The sequence below is a fragment of the Mauremys reevesii genome, linkage group 27 (genome assembly GCF_016161935.1).
Source record: "Mauremys reevesii isolate NIE-2019 linkage group 27, ASM1616193v1, whole genome shotgun sequence".
Classification (NCBI taxonomy): domain Eukaryota; kingdom Metazoa; phylum Chordata; order Testudines; family Geoemydidae; genus Mauremys; species Mauremys reevesii.
Window position 1 is genome coordinate 2,168,595 of NC_052649.1, and position 15,094 is coordinate 2,183,688.

The 15,094-nt window shown below is 53.7% G+C and overlaps 1 protein-coding gene across 2 annotated transcripts in view; it reads left to right on the top strand.

Annotated features, from left to right (window-relative positions):
- The window catches only part of SLC4A1 (solute carrier family 4 member 1 (Diego blood group)), a 44,982-nt gene extending 34,029 nt beyond the window's left edge, over positions 1-10,953 (top strand). For both annotated transcript variants that reach the window (XM_039516350.1, XM_039516349.1), the window contains exons 14-20: positions 873-1,025; positions 2,590-2,682; positions 3,556-3,722; positions 4,405-4,658; positions 5,212-5,381; positions 6,261-6,434; positions 6,721-10,953. In XM_039516350.1, coding sequence (XP_039372284.1) covers positions 873-1,025; positions 2,590-2,682; positions 3,556-3,722; positions 4,405-4,658; positions 5,212-5,381; positions 6,261-6,434; positions 6,721-6,801 — 1,092 coding nt within the window. In that variant the 3' untranslated portion in view covers positions 6,802-10,953. The remainder of the gene's footprint in view (positions 1-872; positions 1,026-2,589; positions 2,683-3,555; positions 3,723-4,404; positions 4,659-5,211; positions 5,382-6,260; positions 6,435-6,720) is intronic.
- The last annotated feature ends 4,141 nt before the right edge of the window (positions 10,954-15,094 follow it).

A 15,094-nucleotide genomic window follows, 5' to 3' on the forward strand; every position in this document is an offset into this window, starting at 1 on the left:
CTGCGGCTGCCCGTGCTGCGTTCAGGCGCGGCTCACGGCGCGCAGCCAGCTGGCAGGTGGCCAGCCCACGAGGGGCATCGGGGACGCCAGCAGCAGCGCTGAACCCGGGACAGTGCAGCTGGGCCCTGAGCCACGCTCCGCTCCACGCTGTTGGGCTCCTTTAACGCTGGGGGAGGAACGGGCTCCTGGAATAAAACCCCGAGAAGGGCTGGGGTGGGGGAGAGGGAGCCAGGGGCGGGGGAGGCGTGGGAATGGGACCCCCCTCTAAACCCTCCCTCCGCTCGCAGTCCCCTCCCTGCCCCCATGTCATAACAGCCTCCTGTCTCCTCGGCGGCTGCGGGGTCTCATCCCTGCCACGGGGGCAGCGAAGGCAGGTCAAGCGGGGAGAGTCCAATCTCTCTCATGCCTCTTCCTTTGGGATTTCACTTCCCCTTCTTTCCCCCATCAAGCCCTTCCCACACCCCCTGACTGTCTGGGACAGCTCCCCTCCCCTGCATCGCAACCCCACGGGCATCAAGAGAACATGGAGCCTGTGAGCCATCCCCCGGGGATGCCCAGAAATCGGGGTGCTGACAGTGTCAGCTCTAGGCAGGAAAGAGGGGCTGGGGTTCATGCCCCAAAGGGCTCATGCTCTGGGAATAACCCAACCCCGCCACTGGGTGGCACTGTCACTCCCCTGCCCTTTCCTGGCAGTGAGGAGGATGCTGTTGGCACAGAGCCCCGGAAGGGGAGGGTGCCACTGCCCTATGGATGGGCTGAAAGGGGAGCAGGGCTCAGGGTGGGGGGGCCTCTAGACAAATGGACTCAGGACCATCCTGCGATTGCCACCTGCTCTCCGTCCTGCCTCCCTGACCCACCGGCTCCCTCCCCAGATCTTCCAGAAGCACCCCCTGCGGAAGGTTTACGGGTCGGCCGACGAACCGAAACCCAACACAGCCCTGCTCTCCCTGGTCCTCATGGCCGGCACTTTCTTCATCGCCTTCTTCCTGCGCAAGTTCAAGAACAGCGCCTTCCTGCCCGGCAAGGTGGGTCTCAGCGCCCGGCCCGGCCCGGCCTCCTGCCGTGGCTCCTTCGTACGGCCCCTGGGGGAGCCCCACGGCCCCTGGGGGAGCCCCACCCACCCCCATCGGCCAACTGTGGGGCTGGAACTTGGGACTCCCAGTGCAAAAAGTCACTGAGACTTGGCCTGAAGGCCAAGGCCTCAGCTGGGACTTCTTAACCTGAGGAGTGGGTTACACCTGATGCCCCCCCGCTGCACTAGTGTCGGTTTGCAGAGAGATTCCATCACCAGACGGGAAGGATCCCTCCCTCGCCCCAGGGTCCCCGCCATGCCCAGCCCAGCTGCTTGGGAGGAGGCAGGATTTGGGACTAACCAAGCTGGTTTGGGTTTAAAGTGGCATGGAGCCTTTGTGGCCAGGAGATGGGCATTGGTGATGTCAGGTCTCTCCCTAGTGCAGCCATGCTGCTGGGGAGATCGTATTCACTGCAGCCAGGCCAGCTTGCCACCTGCGGGCATCCCCAGCCGGGCGTTTCCATGGCGATCTCCAGGGTGCCTGTCTGTATCCTCCACCCATGAGTCACAGCCCAGGCCCCGTTCAGTCCTCAGCCTCTCTGCTCAGCCTGCCAGCCAGGAGGCTGAGCCGGGGTATGTCCTGGGATCAGGGCATGACCCTGAGGCCCACCACACCCATTTCACCCAGCCGCCAGAGACGCTTAAAAGTTCACAGAGGCCCTGGGTCAGGTCTGCAGATGGATGCGTCCACTCCCCTGGGAGCCTGGGGGGCGAATGGCTCCTCCTCTGCCCGTGGGGTCTGCTCCTCGCCTCCTGTCGCAGTACAGCATGGGCTGGTTCTTCACCTCGACGGACAAAGGAGCTGGGTGGGAGGTGGTCCACTGCCTCGTACCCGAAAGCAGCCAGTCTCTGTCTCCTTCTCCCAGAGCAGCCAGTTCCCCTCCTTCTTCTGGTGCTTCTGCCCTCATCTGTACTTGGCCAGCATCCTCCATCCCAGACATCTCCATGGTCCTCACGCTCCAGGATGCTACGCAGACAAGCCGCCTCCTCCTGTAGCTTTCTGATCTCCTTCCTGAGGGACTCCACTCACAGACCCCTCTCACACCGAGTAGTTCCCTCCTGCCTGGCTTTCGTCAGCAGGGACATACAGGCTGCCTTCCCAGCAAGTCATGGCCAGGGCTTGGGTGGCAGCCGCCACGGTCCCCCACCAGATAGGTGCAGGCAAAGGAGGATTTATCGGATCTGAACCCCTGACCTCAAGGTGAAAGGCTCATTATTCCATTCCCTAGTGCCGCCAGTTCACCAACTTGGGCTGAACCTACAGGCAAAAGCCCCCCAAGACCCATTCCTAAACCCACTGTGAGCCAGCCAGCCCCCTTGAGCTGCTCCCAGATTAGTCTCAAGGAAGTGAGAAGCCTTGCGTACAATCTCCTAGGCCCCCCTGGGCGAGCCAGTCCCCCCACGCCTGGGGCCAGATTGGAACCAGTTCCCCCCAGAGGTGAAATGCCCTGTATCCCAGCCCCTGCCCCCAGCAGCGACGTGGTGGTTGTTGGATTCGCATGGCTGTTTTTCCCTAGCTCCGGCGTGTGATTGGTGACTTTGGGGTCCCCATTTCCATCTTCATCATGGCGCTGGCCGACTTCTTCATCAAGGACACCACAGACACCCAGGTGAGGGAGCGGAGAAGGGGGGCGGGTGCACCGATGCATGCGGCCATGGCTTTTTGCGGGGGCGAGACTCGGCGTGAGTGGTCGGTATTGGCCTGAGAATGCTCAGGATCTCACGTCTGGATGTGTCGTTCCTTCCATCCACTTTGCAGACTTCACTGACGGTAGACAGGGGGCGGGCTAGTGGTTAGAGCGGGAGACAGGCCCTCAGGACTCCTGGCTTCTAAGCCTGTGTCTGAGAAAGGAGTATGATGAAGGGGGAGCTATACCAGCATAGCTCCAGCGCCGCTGCTATGCTGGGATAACCCCGTTGTGTAGACACAGCCTACAGGAACAGAAGGGTTTTCTCCAGTGCTGTGGGAACAACACCTCCCCGAACAATGATAGGTAGATCAACAGAAGCGGTTTTCTGTCAACCTTGCTGTGTCTGCGTAGGTCAACGTAGCTATGGTGCTCGGGGGTGGTGGTGGTAGATTTTTTCAAGCCCCTGACTGACAGATCTACGCTGACCTAAATTTTTAGTGCAGTTCAGGCCCTCATGGCTACAGCAGGGGACTGGGAGTGAGGACTTCTGGGTTCTATTCCTATGTCTGCCGCCAGCTGGCCATGTGATCATCGGTGAGTCATTTCACCTCTTGGTACCAACCTCCAAGGGCTGAGCTAATGAGGTTGCATTAATTAACTGCTCTGCAGGGTGCGTTTTGGTCCTCAGATGAAAGGCATTAGAGGAGTCTCCACTCCATGCTGGTGACCTCTCAGGGCCCTTTGCAAAGTTCAGCCTCTGCTGTAGACTCCCAGGTGCTCTGTCCCTTCTGCCACTGCCTGGCTCCGGATTCGGGCATTTGGATCATTCATCTCTCTCCGTCTCTCTTCCAGAAACTTAGCGTTCCTAAAGGCCTTGAGGTCTCCAATACGACGGCCCGGGGATGGTTCATCCATCCACTGGGGAAAAACAGAGACTTCCCAATCTGGATGATGTTCGGTGCCGCCCTTCCTGCCCTCTTGGTCTTTATCCTCATTTTCCTGGAGTCGCAGATCACAACGTAAGGCCGTGGCTCTCAGCCAGAGTCCCAGGGGGTCCGCCAAGCAGCTCTGGCATTAGATTTGTTGGGGCCAAAGGCAGAAAGCTGAAGCCCGACCACATGGGGCTGAAGCCTGGTGCCCCAAGTCCTGCCACCCAGGGCTGAAGCCGAAGCCTGAGCCTTGCGGGGTCCCCTGTGGCGTGGGGCCCTGGGCAACTGTCCTGCCTGCAACTGCCCTAAGCTGGCTGTGGCTTTTATATGCAGAAAAACAGTTGTGGTGGCACAGGTGGGCCGTGGAGTTTTTATAGCATGTTGGGGGACAGCCTCAGAAAGAAAAAGGTTGAGAACCTCTGACGTAAGGGACTGGAGGGGTGGGAGAGGGAGACCTGGAGACTGGGGCTGCGAACAGGAGTGGTGGAGAGATGGAGACACTGCAGAGCAAGTGAAAGGGAAAGGAGGAAGGGATGGGAAAGAGGAAGAAAAGAAGGGATGGAGCGGCAGAAGAAAAGAAAGAGAAGAGCCCATGGGGGCTGCTGAAGAGACCGTGGGGGCTCCATCCCTCTGCAGAGCTGAGGATAGGAAGGGTTGTCCTCTCTTCTGCTGCTTCAGGGGGAGGTCAGAGCAGGGAGGCTGGCAGGGGGAGGAGGGACGGATGGGCGCAATCCTTGGATTACAGCGGATGCTATTTCACCCTCTCCCCCAGGCTGATTGTGAGCAAGCCCGAGAGGAAGCTGGTGAAGGGCTCGGGCTTCCATCTGGACCTGCTGCTGATTGTCGGCATGGGAGGCATCGCCGCGCAATTTGGCATGCCCTGGCTCAGTGCCACCACGGTGAGGACCATCACTCACGCCAACGCCCTGACGGTGATGGCCAAGACCACCACCCCTGGGGAGAAGGCCCAAGTCCAGGAGGTCAAGGAGCAGAGGATCAGTGGGCTCCTGGTGTCCGTCCTTGTAGGTGAGTCCTTCTAAACGGGCTTTCAGGAGGGCACCATCCCAGCAGCCTGGATGGCTCAAGCGGGCTGGGAATAGGATAATGGAGCACGGCCCCTCTAGGTGGCTTGTTTAGATTCAGCCCCTGTGGGCGGTGAGCATGGCTGTGTTTGCGGAGATGGTTTCCAATGGGTCGTGGCCGTGTTCCTAGAAGGACCAGCATCTGCAGTGCAAAAACTACAGCCACGGATGGCCTCCCTCTCAAGCAAGCAGCCAAGGACGGACTGGCTGCGGCTAGAACTTGCCAGGGCAGGGATGAGGGTGATGCTGGGGGGGGGCAAAGGAGACTTGCTTTCCTGCAGCCTCTTCTGTGGCTCACAAGGCGTCTCTTGGGACCTTTCCCTACGCACGTGAGAAACGGGACAATGCAGAGGAACGCTGGGCCGGTGCTGGCCCTGAGGCCCGGCCTGGGCTCTCGGCAGCTCTCTAGCTGGCCCATGAAGGGAGGGCTCACCCTCCAGCCAAGCTGGCGTTCCTAGGCCACTCCGTTCTCACAGGGACGCCTCTCTCCCCGGCAGGTCTCTCGATCCTCATGGAGCCCATCCTGAAGCTGATCCCGCTGGCTGTGCTCTTCGGGATCTTCCTCTACATGGGGGTCACCTCCTTGAACGGGATCCAGCTCTACGACCGCATCCTCCTCCTGCTGATGCCACCCAAGTACCACCCCGACGAGCCCTACGTCAAACGGGTGAGGGCGCTGCTCCTCTCTCCTTCATTGTGGGGGGGTTTCCTTGGCCGGGTGGGGTGGGGACAGGCTCTCCCAGCTGAGGAAGGGCAGGGGGGGCAGGTCCTCCCATGCTGTCCACTCTCAGGTGCGTTGCAGGCAAGAGGGGTGTCGGTGCCGCACCGCTCTGGCCTGTTTCGCCCCGAGCTCATATTTGGTTGCAGCTCTGCAGGCTTATGTGACTACAGGGAAAATTTCCCAGGAGGCCCCAGGGCTTGGGGGTCCCTAACGAGCCATAACAAACTGTGCCTGGATCCCACAGGGCCCGACGGAACCTAGCTCCCCACACAGGGCCTGGCGGCTGGAGAAGTCTTGCAGCGGCTGGCTGTGGCCCTTCCTGTTTGAATGTAGAGCGTAAGGGGGCATGATCTGAGCCAGCCCCTCGTGCGCTAACTGACAGTGCGGTGGGGGGCGGCGCATTGGCCAGGCCAGCCTCGAGGCCCGCTGCTGGGATCACAGCACTGCCTTATCTGAAAGGAGGAAAGATCCTCCCTCTCCCACTTGGGACCTCCCTTTCCAGATCACCCGCACGGAAACCCTTCCTCTCTCCTCCTGTCCCCAGAGACCCTCACCTCCCCCGTCCCAGGCTGCAGATGCCCCCCGCTTCCCCAGGTCTGGGGAGCAGGAGGGAGACACCCCATTCCTCTCCAGGGCATGGCTCTTGAGTGTGGGGCATGCAGAGAGGGGAGGTGCTTGCTCCTGGTGCTAGACTCTCCTGCTGGTTCGTGGGGTCCTGTGCATCAAGTGGGTCGCGGCTCTGCCCACGTGTGTGGGGGGTGGGTGCTGTCTCAGGGGTGAGGGCCACCGGGACATCTCTGACTCTTCCCGGCTTTTGCCTTCAAGGTCAAGACCTGGCGGATGCACATCTTCACGCTCACCCAGATCGTGTGCCTGGCCACGCTGTGGGCGGTGAAGTCCACCCCGGCCTCCTTGGCGTTGCCTTTCCTCCTCATCCTGACGGTGCCCCTGCGCCGCTTTCTGCTCCCCAAGATCTTCAAGGACATCGAGCTCAAGTGTGTAGGTATCCATTGGCCTGCACCCCAAGCCTTTGCTCCAAGGGGGAAGGGGAGGACATGGGGGTGGGGAGCATGCAGAGGATCATCAGAGAGGAGGGCGCGTCCCAATTCCTTTCTGGACAGCACTTGATCTTCCATTCCCATTCTCCAGCACCCAAGATGTGAGTCCCATTGCCATGCCCTGAGAAGATAGCCACGCAACCGGGCAGGCCGTCAGGGCTTCCTGGTTCTCTCCGTCCTACCCCCCATCCCACGAGAGCCCTAATGGTATCCCTGCTTCCTTCCAGCTGGACGCAGACGATGCCGACGTGACCTTCGATGAGACGGAAGGCCGGGATGTGTACCATGAAGTGCAGATGCCGATCTGAGCACCTGCTGCCTTGTGTCCTCCATATAAGGAACAGGGGATTCCTTTCTCAGGCTTTTCAGAGAGCCCAGAGTCTGGGTTCAAAGAAATGAGTGTGTGTGTGTGTGTGTATGTACTGTATGCACAAGCACACATGCATGTGGGCACATGCCCACACACACACACACACACACATGCCAAGGAATCTATGTAGCTATACACACGCATTAGATCCGCTTCAGATTCTGTAGGACCACAAAGCAACTCGACAAGACTCCGAAACCAGACCTTGAGGACAAATCATGCTTCCAAGCTGCATCCAGACTGTTAGAGACGGGAACCTGACATGTGGACTCCACTCAGCACTGGTTCTGCAGCTAAGTAACCCAGGAATATATTTCTTTTTTTGTTTTGTTTTCTTTTGATGGCTTGATCAGTTGTATCCACCAGCTGGGATAAAGCACCGACTCTCTGGGGAAGAGGGAATCTTGGTTCTTATCTGCTCACCTGGCCGTGCATGTGGTCTGGTGCTCCCCTTTGCCTCAGCCCCCGGGTAGTAATGAGATCCTGCCAGATTATTTTTTTTTACAGACTACTGAAGAGTTAATCCCGCTGGCAGGGCTCTTTGCAGACCCTCGTGCTGGTGTATGTAGCCCAGAGCATACACAGCAAAGCTGGGAGCACTCGGCCAGAGCAGGAGGAGACGGCTAGGAAGGGCTGCTTCTCCTCCCAGATGAAGAAGCTGGCTCCAAAAGAGACCAAGGAAGAAGGCAAGTGAGGACAAGCCTTTAGAATCGCCTTGTGACCATGGAACTGAGGGAGCACCGGGTACCAGTGCTGATGGGAAGGAACAAGCTTGCCAAGGACGTGGGAGAATCACCAGCATCACAGACATCACTGGTGCCCATCGATCCGGGGTGGCTTTGGGCTAACAGAATCCAGGTTGCCACGGTGGAGGGATGGGGCTAGCCGAGTGATCCTGGGATCCATCCTGCAGCCTTCTGCACAGGGAGGGCGGGGATGGGTGAGAGGGGAAGTCAGGCAGGTTTTGCCCAGAAGCCTGAGACTGGGGTGAATCCTCCCCGACCTTCCCTCCCACCAGCTTCCAAGCCCTTTCCCGAGCAAACTTTGGTGCTAACTGGTCTGAGGACTCTTCTCAGACAGGACTCAGAGCGCTGTTCATGTTCCTCCTTTATACTCATTTCCGTGGCCTCTGGGGCACTTGCTTGGGAACTGAACCAGGCTCCTCTGGTTCAGGGTTCACTGTGCAGCCAGGACTGAAAAAAAATGTTACTGGAGGGGGACAAAGCGTTCGCCTTTGGCCCTAGGATCCCCTGCATGCAGGTGAAGTGCGGCTGTGGCTGGCACCGTATCCAGCTCCGGGGGTTAGAATTCTGCGCTGTCATCACGGATGGCTTGTAATTAGCTCCTATAACACGTTACTTTAACGAACCTCTTTGCAGTCAGTGTAGGGCTGGGTATAAATCATGAGGCCAGTCCCAGGTGCTCCAACGTCCTCACCCCCAGGCCCCATAGGTCTCCCAAGGAAGGGAAGGGAAGCGACCACTAGCTCCAGGCAGATGCTGAATCCGTAGCCTGGCCCATGCTGCCAAGTTACTAAGCTGTGTTCAAATCCCCCAGAATGCGGCTCCCTCTGACTGACACAATATAACATCGCTGACCTTGGGCCAAGTGCTGTGGGGTGTAAGCAGGTGCAGCTGCCGCTAGAGTCGTGTTCACTTACACCAGCGCTGGATTGGATCCCTAACATAACCTGACACGGGTGCTGCTTTTCCTTACTGCAGCAAAAATCATCTGGACAGTGGCGTGGGTGGGACGTCCCAAGAAGGGCTCTAAGCCTCCGACAAGCACAGTGTGAGTCGAGGGTGCTCAGCACCTTACGGGATCCAGCCCCTGTTCAGATCCTTTTCCAGCTGTGCAGAGCAATGCACCTGCTCTGCCCTTTCTCAGCATCCCGCCCAGAGTCAAGCCCTTCAGTGTGCTAAGAGCCCGTTTCTGAGTGCCCCCCTCCAATTTTGCATCCTTGTAACTCTGCCAATCAGACCTGACTAAGGCAGGTCTGAACCGGGCCCTCAGTCTGCGAAACAGCACAAGCTTCCCAACCTTTGTTTGTATGATTTAGGTAGTGTAGAATAAAGACTTCAGGCCAAATCTTCAGCAGATCTAAATCATCAGCGCTTCACTGACTATAGGGATCCCAGCTGGTTTTCGTTTGTTTGTATTAATTTATCGTCTGTCCCAGGGAATTCAGTATGTAAATAGGAAGAGGATAAATTTGTCTATTTGGCATTAAGAAAATAATGATAAAACAGATCTAAAAAAAAAAAGAGTTTTGTGTTGCTTTTGTAGTTAGAGTCTATGTAAAAAGCAAAAAAAGGAAGAAAAAAAAATGATTGGCTGAAATGACCTGTATTTTTTACACTAGTGATAAAGGATGTTTGTAATTTATTTTTTTAAAATGTATTTAAAGATATGCTGATTGTGCTTCTGCCTTGTAAACGAATGATAGGGGATGAGGAAGGGTGTATGTGCATGCTTGCAAGAATCCCCCTTGCAGAAAGTTGCGGGTACCAATTGATAGTCTAGAAAGGCTTTTTTAAAGGATAGTTGTAGAGACAGATTTAGGGACCACCATGTCCACTTTATTGTTCTTAAACTAATATTAATATACTTTTTTAAATTCCATTTTGTTTTCATTGAAACGTTCCCCTGCTGCGACTGCAACCCGGTCAGATTCTGATCTGTTAGACCAACACAAATCTGGAGCAACTCCTTTGACATCAGTAGAGATGAACTGGATTTTTACCAGTGCCAATGAGATTAGAAGCTGACCCCGCAGCCCAGTTGCTAGGGCATGAGAACCAGGAAGTGAAATTGACTAGAAGAAATGAGGTTAAACTAAGGAGTTGGCTGTTTGTGAATTTCACTCACAAAATGCAAAAACCAAATCAAAACAACAACAAAAAAGAGCATAAATAGAGATAAGTGGTGAAAATTCTTTCAGGCAGAATCATCTCAGGGGTTATTGGGAACATAAAGAAGAAATTTGTGCTTTAGAAATGACGAGCATGACCCAAAGCCCATTGAAGCCAATAGGAGTCTCTCCATTGACTTTGCTGGGTGTTGGATCACATCCTCTATGATTTATTTTTTTTAAACCAGATGGTGCCTCCTTTATAGGGCTGGACCGTGCAAAGTGCTGAGCAACGCCTGATAGCACCTTGCAGACTCCAGCCGATAGTTCTCAGTCCTGACACTCCTCTCCCTTGCTCTGGTTTAAAGCGGGAATAACTGCTGAAGTCGGCAGAGTTATGTAAGCATAAAACTTGGTAAGGAAATGGAGACTCAGGCGCCTTGTTTTTAAATGGCCTCTGGGGGGATTGTCCTCTTTGGAGGAGAAGCCCCTCCATGCACTGGAAGAAGGAGTGGGGACAAGTAAGGGTGTGAGGCGAATGTGGCAGCACCACCTACCTCGTTTATTAAATGCTGGAGTCACTAAGAATTCTGGATCTTTGGCACATTTTTTAAAAGAGACACTTGGACATGAATTGTGTTTAAAAAAAAAGAATGAGAGCAAGGGTCTGATTCTGCTCTGTGTAACTCCAGCTTCACCCTGTGTAATGCCACTGAAATCAAGAGTCACGCTGGCTTGGAACTGGAGTCAGGCCCAAAGATCCCAGAGCTGCGCAATAAATCATGTGACTGGAACTCACTAAAGGGCTTAGAGCGTGTGCATGTTACAGTCTTTTCCACGCGGGGAAGGGGGTTTTGCAGGATTGTTGCTGCCTGGCTCTGGTAGCAAGAGATACTAAATGTAAGTCCGATTTTCAAACTGGATAAACTCAACTAAGGTGCTCTCGGTTCTACATTTGGCTTCTTGAACAGGCAATTAGTTGCTTAGACACCTCTGTAAGGTGGCAAGTGAGCCCGGTTGGCTCAGATGTCTAAGTGGCAGTATGCGAGCCAGATCTGGAACTGAGCAGCGTGTGCGTGAGAGAGGGAGAGAGAGGAAATGGTGATCATGTGTGGGAATGTATTTGCGTGTGAGAAAGAGATTGTGCGTCTGTGCACGTGACAGAATTCTGTCTATTTAACATTGATTAGACCATGAGCGGAGGCTTTGCCCCTTGTTTAAAAAAAAAAAAAAAAAAAAGGCTAGAAAGGGAACGTATGACGAAGCTGACTTTAGTGTGAGAATCCGGCCTGCACGGTACCTCACTGGGACCATTGTTGTCTGGCCCGTGTGGCCCAAACCAAACCTACCCTGAGATATATTGTGTTGGGATTATTCTGTAGCCTTGTCACCTGTATGTCAGAACTGAACAGACTGTTGCGTGCTTTTGTTTTTCATGAAATTAAAAATAATGCGCCCTCTGTATGATGCTTTGAAAAAAAAATAAATTTGAATGAAAAAACCACCCGGAGAAAAAACATTTTTTTGCATTTACCATCAGATTCTCTTATTTGTAATAAAAATTAACAGTATTGCGATAGCTCCTAGAAACTCCAGCCAGGAATCAGGCCAGGTGTTGTACAAAACACGGAACAAAAACAGTTCATTCTTAAGGAGCTTATTCTGTGCAAATAAAACAGCTTAATACTTGCACAAAGATAATCACCTGCTTTAATTCCTAACTTCCCGGGGCCCTGGCAGCTCTCTGTCTCTGGGGCTGCAGACCCTCCATCGTAGGATTTTCTCCACCACAATGTTATTTACTTGATAGCAGCACCCGCAGGCTCCAAACGAGACCAAGGCCCTGTTGTGCTGAGCGCTGGGCACAGACTTCGGTTACGTCTGCATTACAGACCTCTGCCGGCGTAGCTCAGTGCAGAGGGGTGATCCCTGACCGACAGAACAGAGCTGCTGTTTTATGAGTTTAACTTGTTTTGCTCATGGGGGCGTGGGTTTAACTAGACCTGCACAGAGAGGGTGAAAAATCGGGACGGGGGTGGAGGGTAATAGGCGTCTATATAAGAAAAAAAAACCCAAATATTGGGACTGTCCCTATAAAATGGGGACATCCGGTCACGCTGCGTACAGAGCACAGTTTTACTGGCATAGCTGTCATGGCAGTAGGAGAGATTGGCCAATGCAGTATGCTGGTATCCCTGCCACGGTAAAGGGCTCCTAGAATAAACGTGGTGTTAGTGAGAGACAGTTCCTGTCCTGAAATGCTTAGCCCAGCCCTCAAAGGTATTTAGATGCCTAACTTCCATGGGACTCAGAGTAGCAGCCGTGTTAGTCTGTATCCACAAAAAGAACAGGAGTATTTGTGGCACCTTAGAGACTAACACATTTATTTGAGCATATTTATTTGGGGGAGCAAATTTATTTGGGACTTTGAGCCCACGGGCTTGTATAACAGGGTGTCTTGCCCCTAGAGGCTGAAAGGCCTGGGACCAGCCAACCCTGATTACTAAGGAGTGTGACACATACCTTAGAGTGTGACTCACGAATAACTGTGTCACCCCTGCTCTGTAACCCTGTTACAGTGCCTTGCTGCAGAGCCTCCCACCGGGACTGCTCACAAACAGCACGCAAGTCACTTACCAGCCTGGGTTATGCTGCAGGGTAACCCCCGCATGCCCCCAGTCCCAGAACTTCCCCCAGCAATGTACGTCTCTGCTGCCCGGCCCTCTCCTGGACAGTACAAAGTCCCTTATTTCTTTAAGGGAATAATATGCCACCTTATTATTTTAAATACAATACCCAGACACTCCAGTTTAGACACACTGGATCAGACAAAACAGTCAAACCAATGTATTAACTACAAAGAGATTTGAGGTGAGTCTAAGGAATGAGGCATAAAAGTCAGAACAATAAAGATAAAACATTTACTGGGATCTACTTAAGAAACTCTTAGTTGCAAAGCAAACTGTCTCACCGCACGCTCAAGCAGATTACGGACCGAATTCTCAACATCAGGACCCTGCCCCCAGAGTCCAACAGCTATTCCCTTTTGTCTTCTCAGCGGCAGGGAATGTGATAGGCAGGAAGAGCATCATGGGGGGGGGGGTTGTCCCTCCTTTTTACAGTTTCAGCCCCCCCCCACTTGAAAAACATTTCCAGCTGAGACCCAGGAGACAAAGTCTACCTGGAAGGATGTTCCCTGCCGTTTTTTCTCACTTGTTTGAATTTCCTTTGTTTTCCCTCCCTGTTTGATCAATTTACTGTTTAAATGCAAATTAAGGCAAGCACACATTCCTTCCTTTGTTTGGCACAAACCTGACTTCTCCCTGGACAGGGCTGTGGGGTTTGGAACGTCTTAATATCCCACAGGGGAACCTTATATCTTCCCACACAGGCGCCGACTTTACAATGTGCCGGAGGGTGCTTGCCCCCTGGCTCTGCCCCACACTCCGCCCCCACCCCGCCTCTTCCCACCCCCTCTCCCAAGCACGCCCCATCCTCGTTCCTCCGCCCCGCAGCCTCCTGCACGCCGTGAAGCAGCTGATTGTGGCGGGCAGGAGGCACAGGGAGGGACGGGAAGGCGCTGATCGGCAGGGCTCGCCGGCGGGCAGGAGGTGCTGGGGTGAGGGAGAGGTTCCGATAGGGGGACTGCCGGTGGGTTTTGTCGGTGCCTATGTCTTCCCATACAATGTGGCCACACATTTCACCAGGACAACACAGACCAGCCAGTTATGAGTTTTCAAATGATATCTTACAAGGCCTAATTTCTACAAAGATTATTAAACTAGCCTGTTGAGCGTGAACACAGGGGTATATTCTGTCAGAGTGATCACAAAGCAGCTGGACGCTGCAAGGGAAGGGAAAATGCTCATCTACTCCCAGGCCACGAGAGACGGCGCAAAGTGGCTTTATTTCAAATTGTAACCGGCCATCGTGGCTTAAGTAATCATTTGTTTCTAATGAACAAACATGAAGATAGATTATATGGAATGTGTAAGGTCCAAGAAACGGTTGGTCATCTCCTTAGGGAACGCAGTGTGCACCCATTCAAAGGGGCTATTCACATTAAAAACGTAGAGGCCTTCGCTAGAAAAACATTTGCTGCAAGGCCTAGTAAGAACATCAGGAAATGGAGCCCTACCAACAAAAAGCAACACCGCATGTCTTTAAGGATAACGGGAAAGGTGAACGATTGTAATTCTTGAATTATCTATGGGGTCCCGTGCTTGGCGGGGACATCAAGGGAGCCTGCTTCGTTGTGAAACACAAGAACTGGGGGGGATTCTCAGGGCTCAGATTGCTAGGGGTGAGCATGTTCTAGCAGAGAGTCCTGGGACTTAGGATAGGGACTCCGGCCAAGCAGGACCGAGGCCTGCCAAAGCAGGAAAGGCCTCAGGCAGGAAGGAGGGAGAGAAACCTTCGCTTCGTGCGGACTTTTGGCTGGGGGTTTGTGAGTTTCATCTGGAGTTTATGTTATATTAATAAACCCAGTTCCCAAGGAAGGATATTTCTGACTTTCAAAATAAATAAGAGAAAAGGCTGGATGAAGTTTTTTTGAACAGTCCAAGAGGGGAAACTGAGGCAGGCTGCCCGTAGTGACTCCAGGCCGTGAGGGGGAGCACAGGTGGCGGCCGACCCGGTTACAGCTTGTCCACACACCGAACATGAACAGCTTTAACTAGTCCAGTTTCGTTTAAGCCATAGAACACCCCTCGTGTGGACGAAGTTATTGTGGTATAAAGGTGCTTATATCAGGATAGCGGTTCCTGTATGGGAAGGGGACTGAGCTAAACGGGTCTAGGACTCCGTTATACCAACTTAACGCGTCCACACCAGAGGTCATACCTTATACCGGCATAACTCTAGTGGTAAACACCGCCATGCGCCTCGCAGAGATAGTTATACCAGTACAAAATCTGTGTGACCAGACAGAGCAGGAGAGGCAGAGTTTATTACCCCAAAATCTTTCAAACAAGGAGCTTAGGCACAGACAAATTAAGGATAAAATAGTCAAAAATTCCTAAGGCCAAGTCTACACTCCACTGTGCAACTTCCACCCCCCACCCCAGCCAACCCAGCAGCACCCTGGAGTAGACACAGCTATGCTGGCAGAAGAATGCTTCTGGCCACATAGCTTAACATCAGCTGCGGGAGGTGCGGGGGTGTTACTCTGCCAGCAGAAAAACTCCCTCTCTCTGCATACAAGTGTGTCTACAGCAGGGGACTCTGCCAGGACAGCTACACCAGCCAAGCATTTGGCGCGTAGCCAAGGGCTAAATGATTTTCCCATTTCCATAAGTGACTTAGGCGACTAGATCAAGTCCTAAATGCCAAGGTCATTTTGGGAAAATGTGACCTTTGGTGACCAGGGCCAACCAGAGGG